The sequence below is a fragment of the Varroa destructor genome, unplaced genomic scaffold, assembly GCF_002443255.2.
Source record: "Varroa destructor unplaced genomic scaffold, Vdes_3.0 BEIS01000002.1, whole genome shotgun sequence".
NCBI lineage: Eukaryota > Metazoa > Arthropoda > Arachnida > Mesostigmata > Varroidae > Varroa > Varroa destructor.
The window spans coordinates 5,736,105-5,753,187 of NW_019211455.1; the positions used below are offsets into that span (position 1 = coordinate 5,736,105).

The 17,083-nt window shown below is 41.2% G+C and overlaps 1 protein-coding gene across 1 annotated transcript; it reads left to right on the top strand.

Moving 5' to 3' along the window:
* Positions 1–856: 856 nt before the first annotated feature.
* On the top strand, positions 857–15,160 carry LOC111245558 (uncharacterized). Its single transcript, XM_022794057.2, has 4 exons — positions 857–1,838; positions 12,415–12,579; positions 12,944–13,075; positions 14,372–15,160. Exons 1-4 carry the CDS (start codon positions 1,317–1,319, stop codon positions 14,480–14,482), a joined length of 930 nt encoding a protein of 309 aa, XP_022649792.1. The 5' UTR covers positions 857–1,316; the 3' UTR covers positions 14,483–15,160.
* The last annotated feature ends 1,923 nt before the right edge of the window (positions 15,161–17,083 follow it).

The window sequence follows — 17,083 nt, forward strand, 5'->3', positions numbered from 1 at the left end:
ACAAAACTTCTCGCGAGATATGCCACTACCCCTGCAGGCGGACGATACGACTATTGTGATACTGTGTAAAATGGGGCATATCCAGAGATATCGTAGAGCCTGATCTACCAATAATGTGAATAAATCACTTAACTGGCCTGTAACACGACCACATGCTAATTAGAGTTTGATACAGGATCACTCTGTGTAAGGCCCTTATTAATGTTTCTGAATTACCTTCCATGAAGCAACTTAATTTTTAGGCATACTAGATAAAGTACCGCTATGTGGTACGCATTGAACGGGCTATTTATGGTGTTTCTACTTAGCCCTCTTTTTTCAACTGACTAGGTTCATTTTAACCCGTAAACGTCTGAAAGCGCTAAAGAACTGCTACGGAAACTGTTCAGTGGCCACAGAGCAGCTTAATATGCCTTTTTCCATGGTAACAAACACCAATTCAGTTATCTAGCTAACTTTAATGCAGCCAAGTTATAAACTACTTGTAAAAATTAAAATACACTGGTAGAAATTCATTTCAGGTTTATAATAACCATATTGTTCAAGCTCACATACAAATACCACAAAGGCACGACCAGCGAGGGACCCGGTAGCTTAAAAAGTATGAAACCAAATTCTATTACGAAATTAAATCGGAACTGTACTTCGCAGGCCCATCGATCAAGACTCACGCCACCGCTATTGGTACCGCTACATCGCTGCAGAAACAGCGGTCGCCACCGCCAAAAGCGGTTACAACTTGGCTGCTGATATAGTGGATATAGCGGCCAGCGAAGATACGCGCGCAAGCTTCACTTTTTTGTCACCAGATGGCGGACAGTCGCGTATTGCGTCTTCACCAGCATTGGTAACCTACCACGGCATGAACATATTTAGTCAGCAAAGCGAGAGCCGTCAGCGACTGCGCGGCAGCAGCATATATCAAACGCGACTGTTGTGAAGGCGAATGCTGAAAACTGACAAACGGAAGAATTATAGAAGACGCAGGCTCCTGTATAGCAAGTGTTCAGACGACTAGCGCCAAGTGCTGCAGTGATTCAAGCTTACATTAGGCCGATGCTTTGTCGTAGCAAACCAACCAAAGAATTGTAACGTAATTGTTGCAACAAACAAGCAGAAATAACCTTCTCTCTTTTCTAGTGTGTAGTGCGCGAGTTTTCCTAAGAATGGTACAATGGAATATGTAAAGTATTAAACAAAGACAACTTTTGGCGTCAAATAGACCTCTATTCGTGTTAGTGGAAGGAAGCTTTTAGGCTGACTAATGCAAGTGAACGCGTGATCCACAGGCTAGCAATTGAGTGTTCTGAGTGACAATGGATCGTCGCTATCAAGTGCCCTTCGAAGCACCGTATAGTGGTGGGGGCGGTGGCTATGACAGAGATCCCAGACGAGGCGGATACGGGGAGCGCACGTACGAGCAGCCTCAAATAAATTCACGAAACATTAACAGAAATAGTTTGGATGGGCCTTATGGTCGGCCGTCCGACCCACCGTATGGAGTTCGACTAGAGCCGACGTATATCGGACCTGCGCCGATCTATGCGACGTCGCGTGAAGTTGTCTTAAGCGGCTCTAGGCAGGAACCAGCCTACAGCCGGCCACATGAAGATCCTTACCGAGCAGGCTCTCACCGTGACGGCACGTACAACCCCTATGAAGAACCACAATCCCCACCCCAGGGGCCGCCAATGGACTATCGGACAGAAGTAAATACTTCGAGATCTGGTCGCTTGACGGCAACACTCAAAGCTGAACCTATTCCAGTTGGGGAGGGACTAAAGCTCAATCCTGGCTACTTTAAGACCTGTCCTGGAGTACTGAAGATTCTTCAGATTGTAAGTTTTTTTAATGGACTTCTAAAAAAACATTTGATCTACCACCTGACAACAATATCTTATAAATAGACAGTACGTAAGGACTTGCTGTTAAAAGATTGACCCATGCAACTTAGAGAGTGTAGTCTGCCACTTCTCTATGCCTACTCTTTTGACAGCTTAGGAACAGCAACTGAATACACCCATAATAAACAATGACGATAAACCCAGCTAAAGCGCGTTAATCGGAAGACAGAGAAGCCCTATAGGCATACTTTTTACACGTATGACGGTATTCTTGGAACCAATATACGACAATTCGTAGAACGCATATCGTTCAAATGAGTCAAACACGACAATTAGTCTTTCAGGCTTGGTTAAATTCAATACTGTATTTTTACCGAGTTTCTGGAGGGGAACATTTGTTTCAACAAAGGACGCATGGTGTATGCTTCAACGTGCAAATGGGGCCGACCCTGCATAAAGGTTGAGTTGTTGACTGGCGCTTGCTTGAAACTAGTAGTCTCCTCTGTAAATTGCGAGTACTCAATTTGCCGGCATCAAATTTGCTTCCCTGTTGCAAAATATCGCTAGCTGCTTACCCCTTCGCGACCAAACGCGACCCAAACGCGAGGCATGTAGAAACACATGCCGATATGCTTGTTGGGTAGCGGGCGTAAAGAGTAAACTTGGCAGGTGCAGACTCGATCACTTTTGTTCCAGTGAAGAACGCACGTATGCATTCTCTGTTTGTCATCACATACTGTGTAAGGCTTCGGCAGTCGCAAGGGACGGATTTACATAGACTATACTGTGTGTAGCTATAAATACACTACGTTGGCTCGCTATGCGTTCTGCTTGTTGAACTGCATAGAATAACGTTACATAAAACTGGGTCTAGCTATACTTCGTGTCGTGCTGGAAAGCCAGCCGTCCAAAGCAATGCTTGACGGTAGTACTAAATTCACGAACAGAAACATCTAAACTTGTAACGCAAGAGACAGTCAATAAAGTTATTAAAAATAATCCCTATAATAATATATAAGAACACATAACCTATGTATCGTGACACGCAGTTTATTATAAATGCGGGATATTGTCACAGCTATTTCGATTCTATTCGCAGTATCTTACTGTACGGCGCGTGTTGTTAAAGATTAAAAATGTAGGTATTTAACGTAGAACGTGTTTTTGACCCGATCCGAACTGTTTATAAGATTTTTGAAGAAATAATTTTTTTTTAAATTTGAAAAAGACCAACGTAATTGATAATAGACCGCTAAAATTTACCCCGCCAACCGCGTATGGCTAGCGCTGTCCACCCGTCAAATGCTGCTTAGAAGGTTATCTATGTTCTAAGACAATTTCGTTATCAGTACAATCGTCGATGTTGTGGCTTGATGTATTAGCGATAGCAATATTCAACGCAACGTAATACATACAGAAAATAATGCTAAACGACAGACAGTCTTAAACTTCTCCAGGTTGTTTCCATAGACTGCAAAATGCTGCGAAGGCAAAGGTCGGCTTGATTTTATCACACGCCGCCGTCGCCGCCGCCGCGGCCGCCGCTATGATTCCCAGCAGACGACCCCTTAGGGTTCTTATGGCGACATCCTTGACACCTATGTGCGAACGCCTGGTTTCGTAACGTTCACTTTCGCACTGGGCTAATGTATTAACATTGACCTGGAAATCTAATAAGGTGTTCCACCAATAGCATTGCCAATCCTTTAGTGTGCACTAAATGTATCATTTCAGACAAATAGGTAAACAACGAGACGACAAAGGTCTTATTAATGATTTACATTCTTGTGAGAAATGTATCAGGAGACTGATACAGGAAAATTTCATACTGTATAGCGGCTGAATTGATATAACTGGTAATGATGGTCTGTCAAATCGAGTAATCATTATAAGTTCCAGCCCCCACAAAATGCCCTACGTTCCTACTGAATAGCGACTGGTAACCGTACCATGACACTGTTATGTACAACATTGCACCCGCGATGCACTCCCAACATACATCCGATACCACCGCTTGCATTCAATGAAAAGGTCTATTTTCTCGAACTGCGATCGTTGCTTGTTTACAGCCATCGCCGAGAACAGCCAAAATAACCGCCACAACGCATATATAATATGCTTCATTTCAAACGTAAGACACAACTAATACTGGTCCGAACCCAATATATATTTGCGCACAGCAGCCGTCCTCGACTAATTTAATTCTCATGCAGGACCTCTGTCGCGATGGTCATGTCAAATGTCTGACCACAACATCATTCCTATCAAAAGTATTGCGAACCGTTGCGTTTCGAATAATGAACCGATATTTATGGCCGTTACAATGTGTCCTGGTAAATATGTGCATCCAGACCGGGCACCAAGCTGACTTAATAAAGTAACCATTATCGTAACGTTAGATTACATCTATTGTATTATATTACATGCAGTACGCACGTTGGCATATACATATGTGGCCACACAGATGAGCGCCTAATGGATCAACCAAGCAAACAGCAAGCGATTAGCTACTATTGTCTCCCTGTTTGTGGGTCTGTCTGTCTGTCTGTCTGTCTGCCTGTCTGCGTGATCGGCTACTGGTCGATCCAGAAAACCGCAGTGCCTCTCCCGTTTGCTTGTGCCGCCTTTCCAGAGCACAGCGGCATCCATCACGGCCTGCTCCGACGGCAGTGGTTGCAGCGCAATGGCTGCCGCAATTCCAAGGCCGTAGTAATAATAGATGAATGCATGACTGTAGCATCGTGTACACTGCCGTCGAGCGAGCGGTAGTTTCGACATAATAAGACAAATAGGGGGCTACCAGGCAATTTTAAGTTCATTTCATTGGTAGTTCCGGCTGGTTCATCCGTAGTAGCTTGCGGTAGAGCCAGCCTTGAACTCACAGAACAACAGCAATTGATGCTGCAAGTATGATACATAAGAATCATTGGCATTAATAAAAAGTCACAAAAAGTTTTGAACCAACCAAATCACAGCCGAAAGGTGCTGCTAAGACACCGGGAGAATAACGATTTTGTTGTGGCTTCAGTTAGGCATTGTCAACGTGCAGTATGGGTTAACGAACCCAGATTGTTCGATTTTTTTCTATTATTGGTACGAATATGTATTCGCTTTTTGTGAATAAATGGAGAAGCTGGTTGCATTTGTATAATTGGTCGGGTGATTATACACAAACCAGTTCTACCAAAGTTGGGTCTTGGGAGATTCTGGCTTTTTCCTGTTCCTAATGAAAAGGTATTGCTTTTGCCAATACAGTTACAGAAGATCACTCCAGTAGAAAAGTATACGATTGCTCTCAAACAACTAAGCATTGTTGATGATCGAGAAAGTCACGCAATAAAAAGCTGTACGGTAACAACAGAGAATGTGGTATTGAACCTTTCGATGTATTTTCAAATCAAGAGACTCATCCCACCGATTCGTCTCATTTGTCCAAATGAGAAGTATTGCCTACAGAACTGTTAGTTCGCAAAAAGTCGGCCTCGGGGCACCTTAAAAATGTTAGCCATTTAGTATAAGCAAAAGTTGCCTGGATGGCTAAAGGGTCGATATTCGCACAACCAACAAGGATTATGATTTCGCAGAAAGGCGGTCGATAATCTACAATGTAGGAGATGCGTTTCATAGCTTCATACCAATGTAGAGCGATACTTTACATTGATTTCATCAATCTATTAATGACAATGTATTTACTCCAGAGAAAATGGCTGTGGCAGTAAGATTAGCAGCCAGCAAAACCGACAAACGATAGGAAACTTTGCTATCTATTAGGTGTATTACGGCCTTGTTGCTGGGATGCATTACCTCAAGGGAATCATTGAGGCCTGCGTAGTAGAAGCTGAAAAGCCATGAATGGACGGACTCCCCCCTAAGTAACGGCCTGGGAAAGGGCTAGGCAGCAACCTGTTCCCGTGTTCACAGCCGTCTGCTGTTAGCAACTTTCTACATCCAAATCATCTAAACGAGACCCACCTCATGAAAGGCCGGCTGAAAAATTAATAATTCTTCTGAAAATAATTCTTCTTGGAAAAAAAGATCAGTTATTGCATTCAGGCTAGCCCGAAATCGGTTTTGTACTATCCGTCCGCTTTTTTAGGTGTATCGCCTGATTCGATCCGGTCGATTGTGACCGGTGGATAGTCCAGTGAAATCTAGTGGGCATATATATCATATGATATAATGGCATTTTACCGTATTGTAAGACCCGATTGCGGTGCGACATTGTAGTAAGTGAACCAAATGATCAACCAGCTTCATGCTACGATAACGCGCTATAAATGGATAATACAAACTCGATAAATTCGAAACAGTTGCTTCTTGAGGCAAGAGAAATTGTTGCTCATTGAAGCTGATCTAGATGACCTTCAAATGCCGATAGGTAATATGTTGTTTAACAAATGTTTTAGCAGTGATCGAATAATGCGGCGATTTACACGTTCCTTTTTTTGTTGGGCATTTCGTTTTTGTCCAACGTTCTCCATTTTGGGCCAGATAAAATAACGTTTTATTTACTAATACACTAATATGCCGGAGAGGACAAGTAGTGATATTATATTTCGTGATTAGTTTTGCCAACTCTCAAAATACTCCCATAAACGACGGACTGGTTGGAAGTCAATTTTCTCAATGAATGAAATTTGCCATTTGATAAATCAATCAAAGGTTAGTGGAATCGACAAGTCCTATCGTATATTTAACCTGACTGAAAGGATTAATGGTTTGTTGCAAATGAATACTTTGTGTCTTGGTTGGATAACTAACGACACGTTCCGGTTCCGGCAATTGTGGCCTCGTACACGGCGATGTCAACAGAGTCTCGCTGTCAAAGCCCGTTAAGTAATGCAGTGATACTGTTCCGCCTAGGTGAGATTGGAAGACCTGGCTAAAATGATGGATTCGGGCCTCTGACGTTACCAACTACTACAATTACAACAAGACATCTTCCTCTTGGAAAAAAATGCATCTCTTGTGCAGCCCGGATCTTCCTCTTGCAGACGATCGTCTGTGTCTTTAGGACTTCCTCATTAATCTTAATTTAGTCTCAATAGAGGTATGCCACGGAAACCACGGAAGTTTCACGGGAATGAAACTATGGTGTCACGGGGTAAATGGCAGAGAATCATCAATTAAAATAGTGTATATGTAGCTCAGTGAAATCGCTCTAAAATACCAAAATATTTGCTTCAACTTCGACTTAAAAAGGGTCAGTACTTTTCCGATTACCTATTATATATGTAAAGTCATCTTCCACTCGCAGCATCTTCGGTATTTCCGTATCGTCGGTATTTGCCTGCCTTTAGATCAGTTTTGTCATTCTTCAGGGACAAGGGTTATTCCTAAGTAGTATCTACTGGCTGGCAACTGCCTGACAAACTCTGCTTCTTTAGCTACGAAGTACCTAGGCTCATTAACCAAATATCTAATTTCCATTCAGTGCGTAATATAATAATTCATTTCAGTGCGTACCTAGGGCGCCCCGCAATAAAAAGTTTAGAAGGACCTTCTGCATGGAGATACGAACCCTATCGCTACAATGACATACTTTAGAGTTTACTCTAAGTCTCTCACATTACGAATGCTTGCCAAATGTACAACCGGCACTGTTTCTGTTCTGTTTTCTTCTTACACACAAAGAGACGGACTTGAGTCTCAGGTATAGCGAAATTGATGCTTGATATGAGAGGTACGATAATGTTTCATAATAGGTCAGACGAAATATCTGAAAATAAAACTAGCATACGCTTTACGTTTAAGTCTAAAACCTGGCTTTGTGAAAAATGCTCAGTTTTTTTTTTGTTTTGATATTCAACGATTTAATCCTAGCAAAGAATCAGACTACAATAGATCAAACTAATCCACCTTATGAAATGGAGTTATGACGTCGTCTCACCAGGAATATAGCTTCAATTTCTCATTTAGTAAGAACACCAATTACAGGTGCACCTTAGATATATTTATACCTACCGCACGCGTTCGCACACATTGAAAAGGAACAATCCTAGAGAACAACCATGTCCGGCAAAGCATAAAGGTCACAGCGTTCAGGGTCGTGCCGGTCTGACCTGTGGGAACTTTCTACCAAGCTTAGAGCAACCGTTCCTGCCCTACGGGTAGACCCTGCTATTAATCTGATCAATGCATAGGAAAAAGTGAGGTGACAACGCAAGGTTTGCGTCACGAAACGTTCCTCGTATTTTTCATGACGGGCTATTGGATCATCCAATAGTGTCAGTAGAAGTTTGCCTTGTGGGCTAGCAGAGAAATCTCTAGACATACCTCAATACAACGGTACTATGCCGGATACATGTGTATGGCTACTACAAACTAATTTTTCTAAACGTAAAAGTGTGATGGCATAATTTAATTAAACGTTAAGTGTAATGGCCTAATTTAATTAAACGTTAAGTGTAATGGCCAACAAGTAGATCCGAATGCGATAGGGCAGTTCGGCAGCGATCCTTAAACCTAAGTCCTTACAACTTTGTTCTGCACAATAACGTTTGAATTCCCTCTAGGTTGCTCGCACTTCACGAAACGTTTAAAAACTGAACTTGTCTGCCTTTAATGCTAACTGCTCTAATTTCTCTTCTAACTTTGTCTAAACAATCAGTGAAAGTTATCTGCGCAGGTAATATTTGATATGATAATTATGTTTCGATTTCCTACGCGAATCACTGTGTTGAACTTGAAAAATCCTTTAGAAAGTTCGTCGAACGTCATGCTTCCGTAATAACTTCCGTAAAAACGAGCGCTCAAGTCAGAAGTCTAAGAAAATGTTATTTGACATATTAAGCTATTAATTATCACTTGCCGCTCCTTTCATATACCCTTATTCGGTTGGTACCCTCGACGACAAACATACAACTATTGTTCTACATGGTTATTTCTATCTACGATATACGTAATGTTTTCTTTCTTTTTCTGATATTGAAACCAATACGTGATTCAGTAATAAGCATGACCATTTGTACAAGAAGTCTGACTAGCTTGTGGGACTTGAAACAATTATCGCTATGTCATACGTCGAACTCGGCCCTGTTCCGGCAAAGTTGGCCGTTAGCGGTATCGACATGAATAAACCATGCACGTTCGATTTGTCTCGTATTAGTTTGACTGGCGAATTTTGGAGCCGCAGTAGTTCTTCGTTCTAACAATCAGACTTCTTTCGATATGCGCAGAAGGTGAGTGAAGAGAAATAGTGACAAAGGAGCCTTGGAAAGATCTTGGTTTTCAGCTTTCAGATCAATCAGTGTAGCGCGAACGTGAATACATCAGCGTTTCACGTTTACAACAATGTCAGCATCGTAAGGCCATATCATACCAAGCAGAGCTTTTTCCCTTGTTTCTATGCCTTGTAGCATAGTGTTAGCGTCTGAAAAGAGCACGTATGCATTTGTGTACTATGAATGGTGGTGGGCTCGAGCGACGAAGCCAACAGCGCCTCCCACTCGTGAGCGAAACGCTAGCGGAAGCCGTAGCCGAAGTCGAATTAAGGACCTTAATTTTACAGTCATATGATCACGAAACGAATGCCACGTTGATCGCACCCCCCTCTTTGCTGAACCATTGAAACATATGTAGGGATGGCAGGAAGCATCCTAAGGACTGCTGCAAAATAATTAAGTGAAGAGTGACTGTCAAAGTTGCCGAGTAATAACAGCACACAAATAAGGACGGAAAAAACTCACCGGAAATAACAGTCATGAATGACAATTGCCATGAAGATCGGAGATTACAAATTAGTTAGAAGCAGTATGAAGAATTTTCGTATTATTAACAAAGATAGTCAGCCGACAGTATGAATTAAGCACGTTTCTATTACGGCGGTCGCTGTTACGGCGGATCTCAGCAAAAACGTACGTCATACGGATGAATAGGTTTGTTGACTTAAATGCATTATACTTGTGGAAGACAACTGATTCCATACATGCCATTTTTTGAACGGGAATACGATAACAAATATACAATTTTTTTTTGTCAGCAACAAAGATGTTTACCTTCTCTGTTAGATGACAATCCGTTTAAACAAGAGACACGTATAAATACACAGCACCATTTTGAGAGATATTAGCAAAGGCGGGCGAAAAATAAAAGATTCTATTGATTACCCTTCTAACTGTTAGCATCATTAAGAAGGCGTTCTCGAGAGTATCACTGGGGACGCGTCGTAGGAATAACACGAAACATAAGACATAATAAAGAATAGATAGATAATATTTATTCTAGAATTAAAGATCTCAAATGAACAAACACTTGGAACCATCAAAAGAAACACTGCCTATGCACTGCTAACGTGACCTGCCACTTACAGAAAAGAACAAGCAAACAAAGTAATAGAGTATCAGCCCTTGATTTCGTTTGGACGTACACAATACTGAATACATTTCGAAAGAAAAAAAGACACCTTTACGTGCTTTGTGTTAGGACAGGCCTATTTTGTTGACCTCAAGGGTACACGAATAGATGTTCTCAAGCTCCCCAGCCCAGTTCGAAAAAATTTTTGCGTCTCTTAGCAGATACTAATGTACGGCCTATTCACACAATGGAAAGATTATAGGTTATAGTAATAGTGTGAAGACTATGCCCAAACTATTTACACGCTCGAAGCCATTTATCGATAGTGACTGCACAACAGAATTGGATTCTCTGTGAAGTGGAATAACATTGCTGGTTTATATAGACCGGCTTTTACTTACTGACTATATTTTTGTATAAAGACGCTTTCTGAATGATTTTATATCTGGAAACTACATAGTGCTTTCCACTGGAAGGTTCTGTGGTACGATTTGGCGCTGTTCGACGCTAAGACGACACTAAGAACGATGTCCTTAGCTGTGTCCTACGAATAGGTGCACTAAAATAAAAATATGCGAAATATACTTTGTGCCAGCTTTTCAGAGGTGACACTATTGGGTCTCCAACAGCACCAGAATACTGAACGCCTATCGGACCTTCGGAGCAAAAAAGAATGGGTCTGTTTTAGATTTTCATAGCCAGGTATTGCGGCAAACTATTTTCTCTAGATTTAGATTTTTCACAAATCGAAAGTGCACTGAATTGGTACAGCGCGTCGGACAACTCGTAGCTCTTCAAGGGTGATCTATATGATCTTGTAAGCGGAGTTGCTATTCAATGGATATATGGGTTTTTGTCGACAAACACGACTTGTAAGTCGCCTAGTAGACTAATTATATCAATAGTTTTTTCTACGGGAAGATGCAGCGAAAAACCCAAGGCGGAGGTCGCTTGCGTCAGTGGAAATGAATTTACCTCGTTAATTGCACAAATCGACATCCCATTCCTCTCTTTAGCAATTCCCTATACATACATAAGCCCACTTTTGATAAAGAGCAAACATTTACTATTTTCGAAAAAAGACTGTTGTTATATGTGTACAAATATACAACTGTATTATATGAAGGTGCGAATTGAATATTTTAAAATTAACGGGCCGCATAGTTTGAGTAATGCAGTGCACTGCGCCGCGTGCTGTCGGAGGCATATTCCGCCACGCCTCGGACGTAGCATCTGGCAATTGAAAACCCAGTATACCATACAGAATGTGGTGAAACGCACGTACTGCAAAACGCGTAATTATTATATGCCAGTTAGTCATAGTTACCCTTCTTCAGGCTTTATTGATTATCGCCCTAGTCTAGCTAGCAGGTCGGAATCGATCTATCCCATGTACTAATGAATTTCAGATAAGCAGGGATAGTGCGAAGTTTGAATCCGCGTCTCAGATCCTCTACAAACAGCAGTGTATCACGTAAGAAGCAAATATACCTCTTCAACGATGAGTAATGAGATTACATATTTTGGAAATGTAGGTTTGATTCGGTCAGCTTTTCGAGTTGCGCCAACAAAAGGTGTCCCCAAACTGCTTGGACTTCGGGAAATGCTACCACGGCCACCTAAATTTCGTGCAAGGCCAATACCATTCGTAAGAAAAGAGGCAGTATGCATAACTACTATTAGTCTTTGTAAACTGTCAATAGCATGCTCTGGAAAGGCTCGATCTGAAATTCTAGCTAAAATTACATGAAGTTCCCATGACGGAACTTTCGATCTCCGTCTTGCCTGAGCAGACCGCCAGTTCCACCTTATCTGTAACGACAGCCTTGCAAGAGATCCCTAGACAAGAAGCCAGCCCTTTCTGAAGACCACAAGATTGTCAGCATTAAACAACATTTTTACGTGTCCCATTGCACGATGGGGGCGAATCGCTCAGCAACAAAGAGAGGAGCAATGGACTCGTACTATGATTGTGTGCTGTGCCAATATATTGGACGAACGGTTTTAGCTGGCCCATGTTATCATCTATGCTTTTTCGGACAAATTCCCCTTTAACGTGACAGATGGCCATATTTCTGGTAGCACAGATGGAAGACTACACGACAGCAAGATTTGGAGATAGCAAAAGTCATCTTCAACTCACTTTTATTAACTGACATATTTAAAGCCTTATCTATATACTTGATGACACGAAATAGACCCATACCTTTCTGGACGTGTCCACTAGAAACTTGCCAGTGAAATTCTGTTCTTGTCTTATGTTTGTTAATTTCAGGTTATGGGGATGGTCTGTTTGGGCTGCTCGACGCCCGCACTAACAGGTTGCGCACGCCTTTTTCTATTCGTCACGGCGACCTGCTATATTTTGACAATTCTTCTATGCATCATCATTGTGCTGGGCGTGGATCGAGCACTCTATCAGATTCGATGGCTTACAGGGGTAGGTTAAGAAGCAACTGGCTGACATGCTGACAACGTTTATTTACTGCTACACGATGCCTGCCAAACCGCCTGAGTTATTTTGCCTCATATAGAATCTTTTAGTAGAACCACTTTTGATGGAACGAAGTTTCAATAAATGCTGATGGAAAATTTAAGAAGCTCTAATGAATAAAAAGTTGTAATAATGTCGATCTAGTGATTCGATGACTTGAACGTAACCGAATATAAGCACCCTTGAAAAAACATCAATTTTTTTCTACGTGTACTGATTTTTCTTAATTATCAAATATACTTTCCAATTGAACACTTATTATTCATTTGAAATATAACCGATTATTATATTATCTGATAATCTATTTTAGGAACTTATTTATACCGCCATTGCAGCGGTGTGCTTCGCCTTAGCATCAATTGTTCTTCTAGCTGACATCAGTTCTTACGACTGGCCTGGAAGGGACTACAGGACTATTCGCGACCAATACATCGCTGCCGGAGTAAGCTGAGCTAAATACCTAAGGGCGGAACATAGACACTAAAAGGCAAAGGGCAGGCCTGATTTATGATATAGCAGCATGGCAATTAAAAATTACGGGAATACAAACCTTGCTAATCTGGTATCTTGACAACCGTAACACCAGTGGACGATCAATAACTAAATGGTAATTAGTTTCATTGATCTATTCGCTGCTACCGAGCATCATCGTCATCATCAAGCTGCTTGTTAGTGCCGTGCGTACGCCCATCTTTACGATGACAAAAGTCCCGTTCCGAATCTGACTGGCAAAAAAAGGTGTCGTTTCATTGAGCTCATCTGTACACTGTCTTAATTGCTTGACACTAAGTTTTGTTTACATTCAACCTAATGTTGATATTTACAACCTAATGGTGCCCCAAGTTGTAGAGCTGTATAGGAGTTATCCACTCCATATCAGACCGAGTTGAATAGAAATAGTATGAAGAAAAAGGGGAAGTACCTGTAAAAGGAGCAGGTAGAGACGAACCGTGAAGCAGGGTCCTCGTGCAACGGTAGGTTAAATTAGCCACTGCAGAGAACTTTGTTGGAAATTCTGATCTTATCAAGCTAACCTCATACTACCGTAGACATTATTCTTGTTGCAAAAAAGACACTATTCCGTCACTGAGCGCCCTTCGATACCGCCTTCCCCAAACGCCTTCGTTGTTTCTAGTTGGGCGGTATGTTTCCGTTCAGTTCTAAGGGAACTGCGGATTCACAGAGGAGCGCTGAGGAGTGCGTAAATCACATTCACCATTTTCATATTCACCATCAGCGAGGTAAATTATTGAAAATCCATTCAATGCCATCAAGGTCCTCTTCGATGAATTCTGATAACAACGATAATCATATATAGGCTATTCATATCGGAATTATTCACTTACTTTTAAATCGTGTACTTTATACCAGAATGGCCGCTCTACCTAGATGAACCTTCCTCAAATGAACGACCACAGCGTGTTTTCTTGACAGTTGTGACGGTAACCACTCATATATATATATATATATGTCCTTCTCTGAGAAATCAACAAATGTCCCTAACCGGGGACATTTGTTGTCATTGGACATTGTTTTCTGTCCTGACAAATGACGGAATCAATTGCGAATCGGACGTGGAACGTCATTAATGTTGTAATAGAGTTCTGGTCATATGTCAGATGCTAAAGTAGTTCGTAGCAATATGTTTATTTGGTATTGTTTTCACTGCAACTTACTTTTAGACTTGTATGGACATCATGTTAACTTGATGCGTATTTTGGTTTTGCAATTTTTTCAGATCTTTGGACTGGTACAAGCATGTCTATATGGATTCGGTTTGTTTTTGTTGTTCATCGAATGGAAAGCAATGAGACCGGTGCCTCCACCTAGAACTGTTACCACCAACTAAAGTACCCACCCGTCGCTGACCTCCATTGAGACGCACGATCACAACTGTCGTAGAAATATGTAACCCCAAGAGCAATAATAACAATGCTGCTCGGGGTCGTATTGTTTATCTTTAATTTTTATAACTTATGTAGGTAAATGAAAGCTATTTAAACATAATGAGTTCTCGCGGTGGCATGGTGTTATTGTATTACCCATTTAAGTGCCTATTTAACTCAAAGACACGCTCGAAGCCCGACATCGAGACGGTTTGTTTTGTGCTGAAAGCCAGCCATTGGAAGCAATGCTTACCAACCGTACCGGACGTGAACTCGATAAGTTTCTTCTACTTGAACATGAAGAAGAAGAAATGTACGACGAATACTCTGAACGACTTCACGGCAAAGGTGACCCGCGATAAATAGAAATGTATCTGTTGCTGGTGTACGAAATCTCTACAAGGTAGTCAACGAAGTGACTACATGTCCTATAGTTGGAGTTCTCCACGGATCGGTCAGTATAAGAAGTAAAAACTATATAAATATAGAAAAGTAAAAATCACGCATTGATGCCAAACTGGACATCGTTAATAATGCATTTTTAAAATAGCTCCTAGTAGTCAATTGTGTCTTCGGGAGGTAGCCAAATCGCTACGGTTGTATATAGATTTAGCGCATAATAAACCTAAAAATGTAAAATACGTTACTTAGTTTCGATTGAACATCTAGATAATTACCGTAGAGTTTGATTATTTAAGCTTAAAGGTCAATCTTGGTACATTTGAAATGATACATATTCAACAGGAACAAAACCATAGTGGGCCACAGGATTGACACGTGGCAACAACCGGTACGGTTTCGTGCTAGAGAAACCATTTAATGTGCATTAAAATGAAGATGATTCAAGACCATAAATCATACTAAGCTTCATGATAGTTCTGATCTCCGTAGTATGTATCTTGGCACAGATCCCATCTCCCATACACATTGTTACTTGTAAATATATCGTTCAATTCCAATTAACGCCTAACATCTAACAGTCGAATAGGGGGTGATTTTCGCAGCTAAGTTACTTGTTGGGACTGACTTCAAATCATCTATGCTATCTTCACTTGTCAGAGTGGATGTGGTTTGTATGTACCTGAATTGTACGAATATATTGTTGTATAATTAACGTTTTGCAACTAGAAATGGAAAGTCCATTAACGATGGGTGCGGTATAACTCAACGACAATTTTTGCTATCATTACCTAAGGGGATAGGGGCGATTGCGTCCATGTAGCCCAACGGACAAGGTCTTTCATCGATTTATCCGCTACAGTTGACTTTCTTTTCTTTTGCGTACGGATCATATGTTAGGAACAAACGGTTAATTTGGTACTAATAGAGTAAAGTAGGATAAAAAGGAACCATAGGAATACATTGTTTCATAGAAGCGGCGATAATATGAGTAGAAACCAGGCTAGAACCAAATGACGCACGGTATCAATATCCATTATATCACAAGTTATATATTTGCGTCGTACAAATTATTGACGATTATTGACGGTTGGATTTAAACCTTCTTGGCCATAAGCTTGTTGCTTGCTCTTTGCTTGAGAGACGATATATAACACGCTTTCGTCCAAATCTTGTACTTCATAGTTCTTAGAGTGTCCGTACTCTGCCATGCTCTAGAGCACAATGTCTGTTTTCGGTAAACTAAGCAGAAAAGGTTTTCCTTTTTATCGTCCTGACCCAATGATAATCCCGCAGAGATTAACGTCACCCTTCCTCGGTCTATCTGGAGGTTAACACTTGAAGCGTGCCCACCTACTCTTAGCTAGCCAAGTTTACATGTCTTACAGGAATCCCATAGGCATCCCAGCCCATGAAGACAGGTGTTCATTCTTTCGGAAGAACGAAGAAAATGAGATAGTGCAGCATGTGAGTAGATTAATAAACATACGAGTACACTTGATCAAAATGCTAATTCACAAGGCGGTACGTTAAAATTGAGGAAAACTTTGATGCTCTACCTATGCCTCTATCTGCCGCTGCAGAGGAAAGCCAGTACGTCCTAGCACAAAGTAACGAATTCGTCATGGCCCATAAAACACTGCGCCGTTTTCGTGATCTGAGCGGAGGTCAGTTACCATCTAGTCTTTCCGCACCGAATTTACTCCCAGCAAAGTTTAGAACTTTTTAGGTCCCGAAATCTAATGTTTACGTTATTGCCAGTTTTCACGCGGCCTGTAAAATATCTGGAAAAAAACACTATGAGATAAACGGAAGATGCCCAATAGAGTTCAGATTAAAATGGCCCGAAAATTGATCAAAATGGTTCGAGAAGCCATTTCCAATACATACAGCTCATTGCTACGGTAATTAACAGTAGTTCTAGGAAGGAACTATATATTAACTGTCAACTGAGTCCTTCAGATGAGTTAATGCTTCTTTGCATCCTTTTTTTTCTTGGCTCTTTTGTGTGGAACCATGTGGCACAGGGAAATAAATGAGTTTCGAACGAGGTTGGATTGCTCTTTGTTGCTGCCAAACAGCCCAAAGATTCCTTTTCAGTCGGTCAGTATATCAGTCCAGCAGAAAACCAGACCAGTTTTCTCCTTTACAATATTGATCTATGT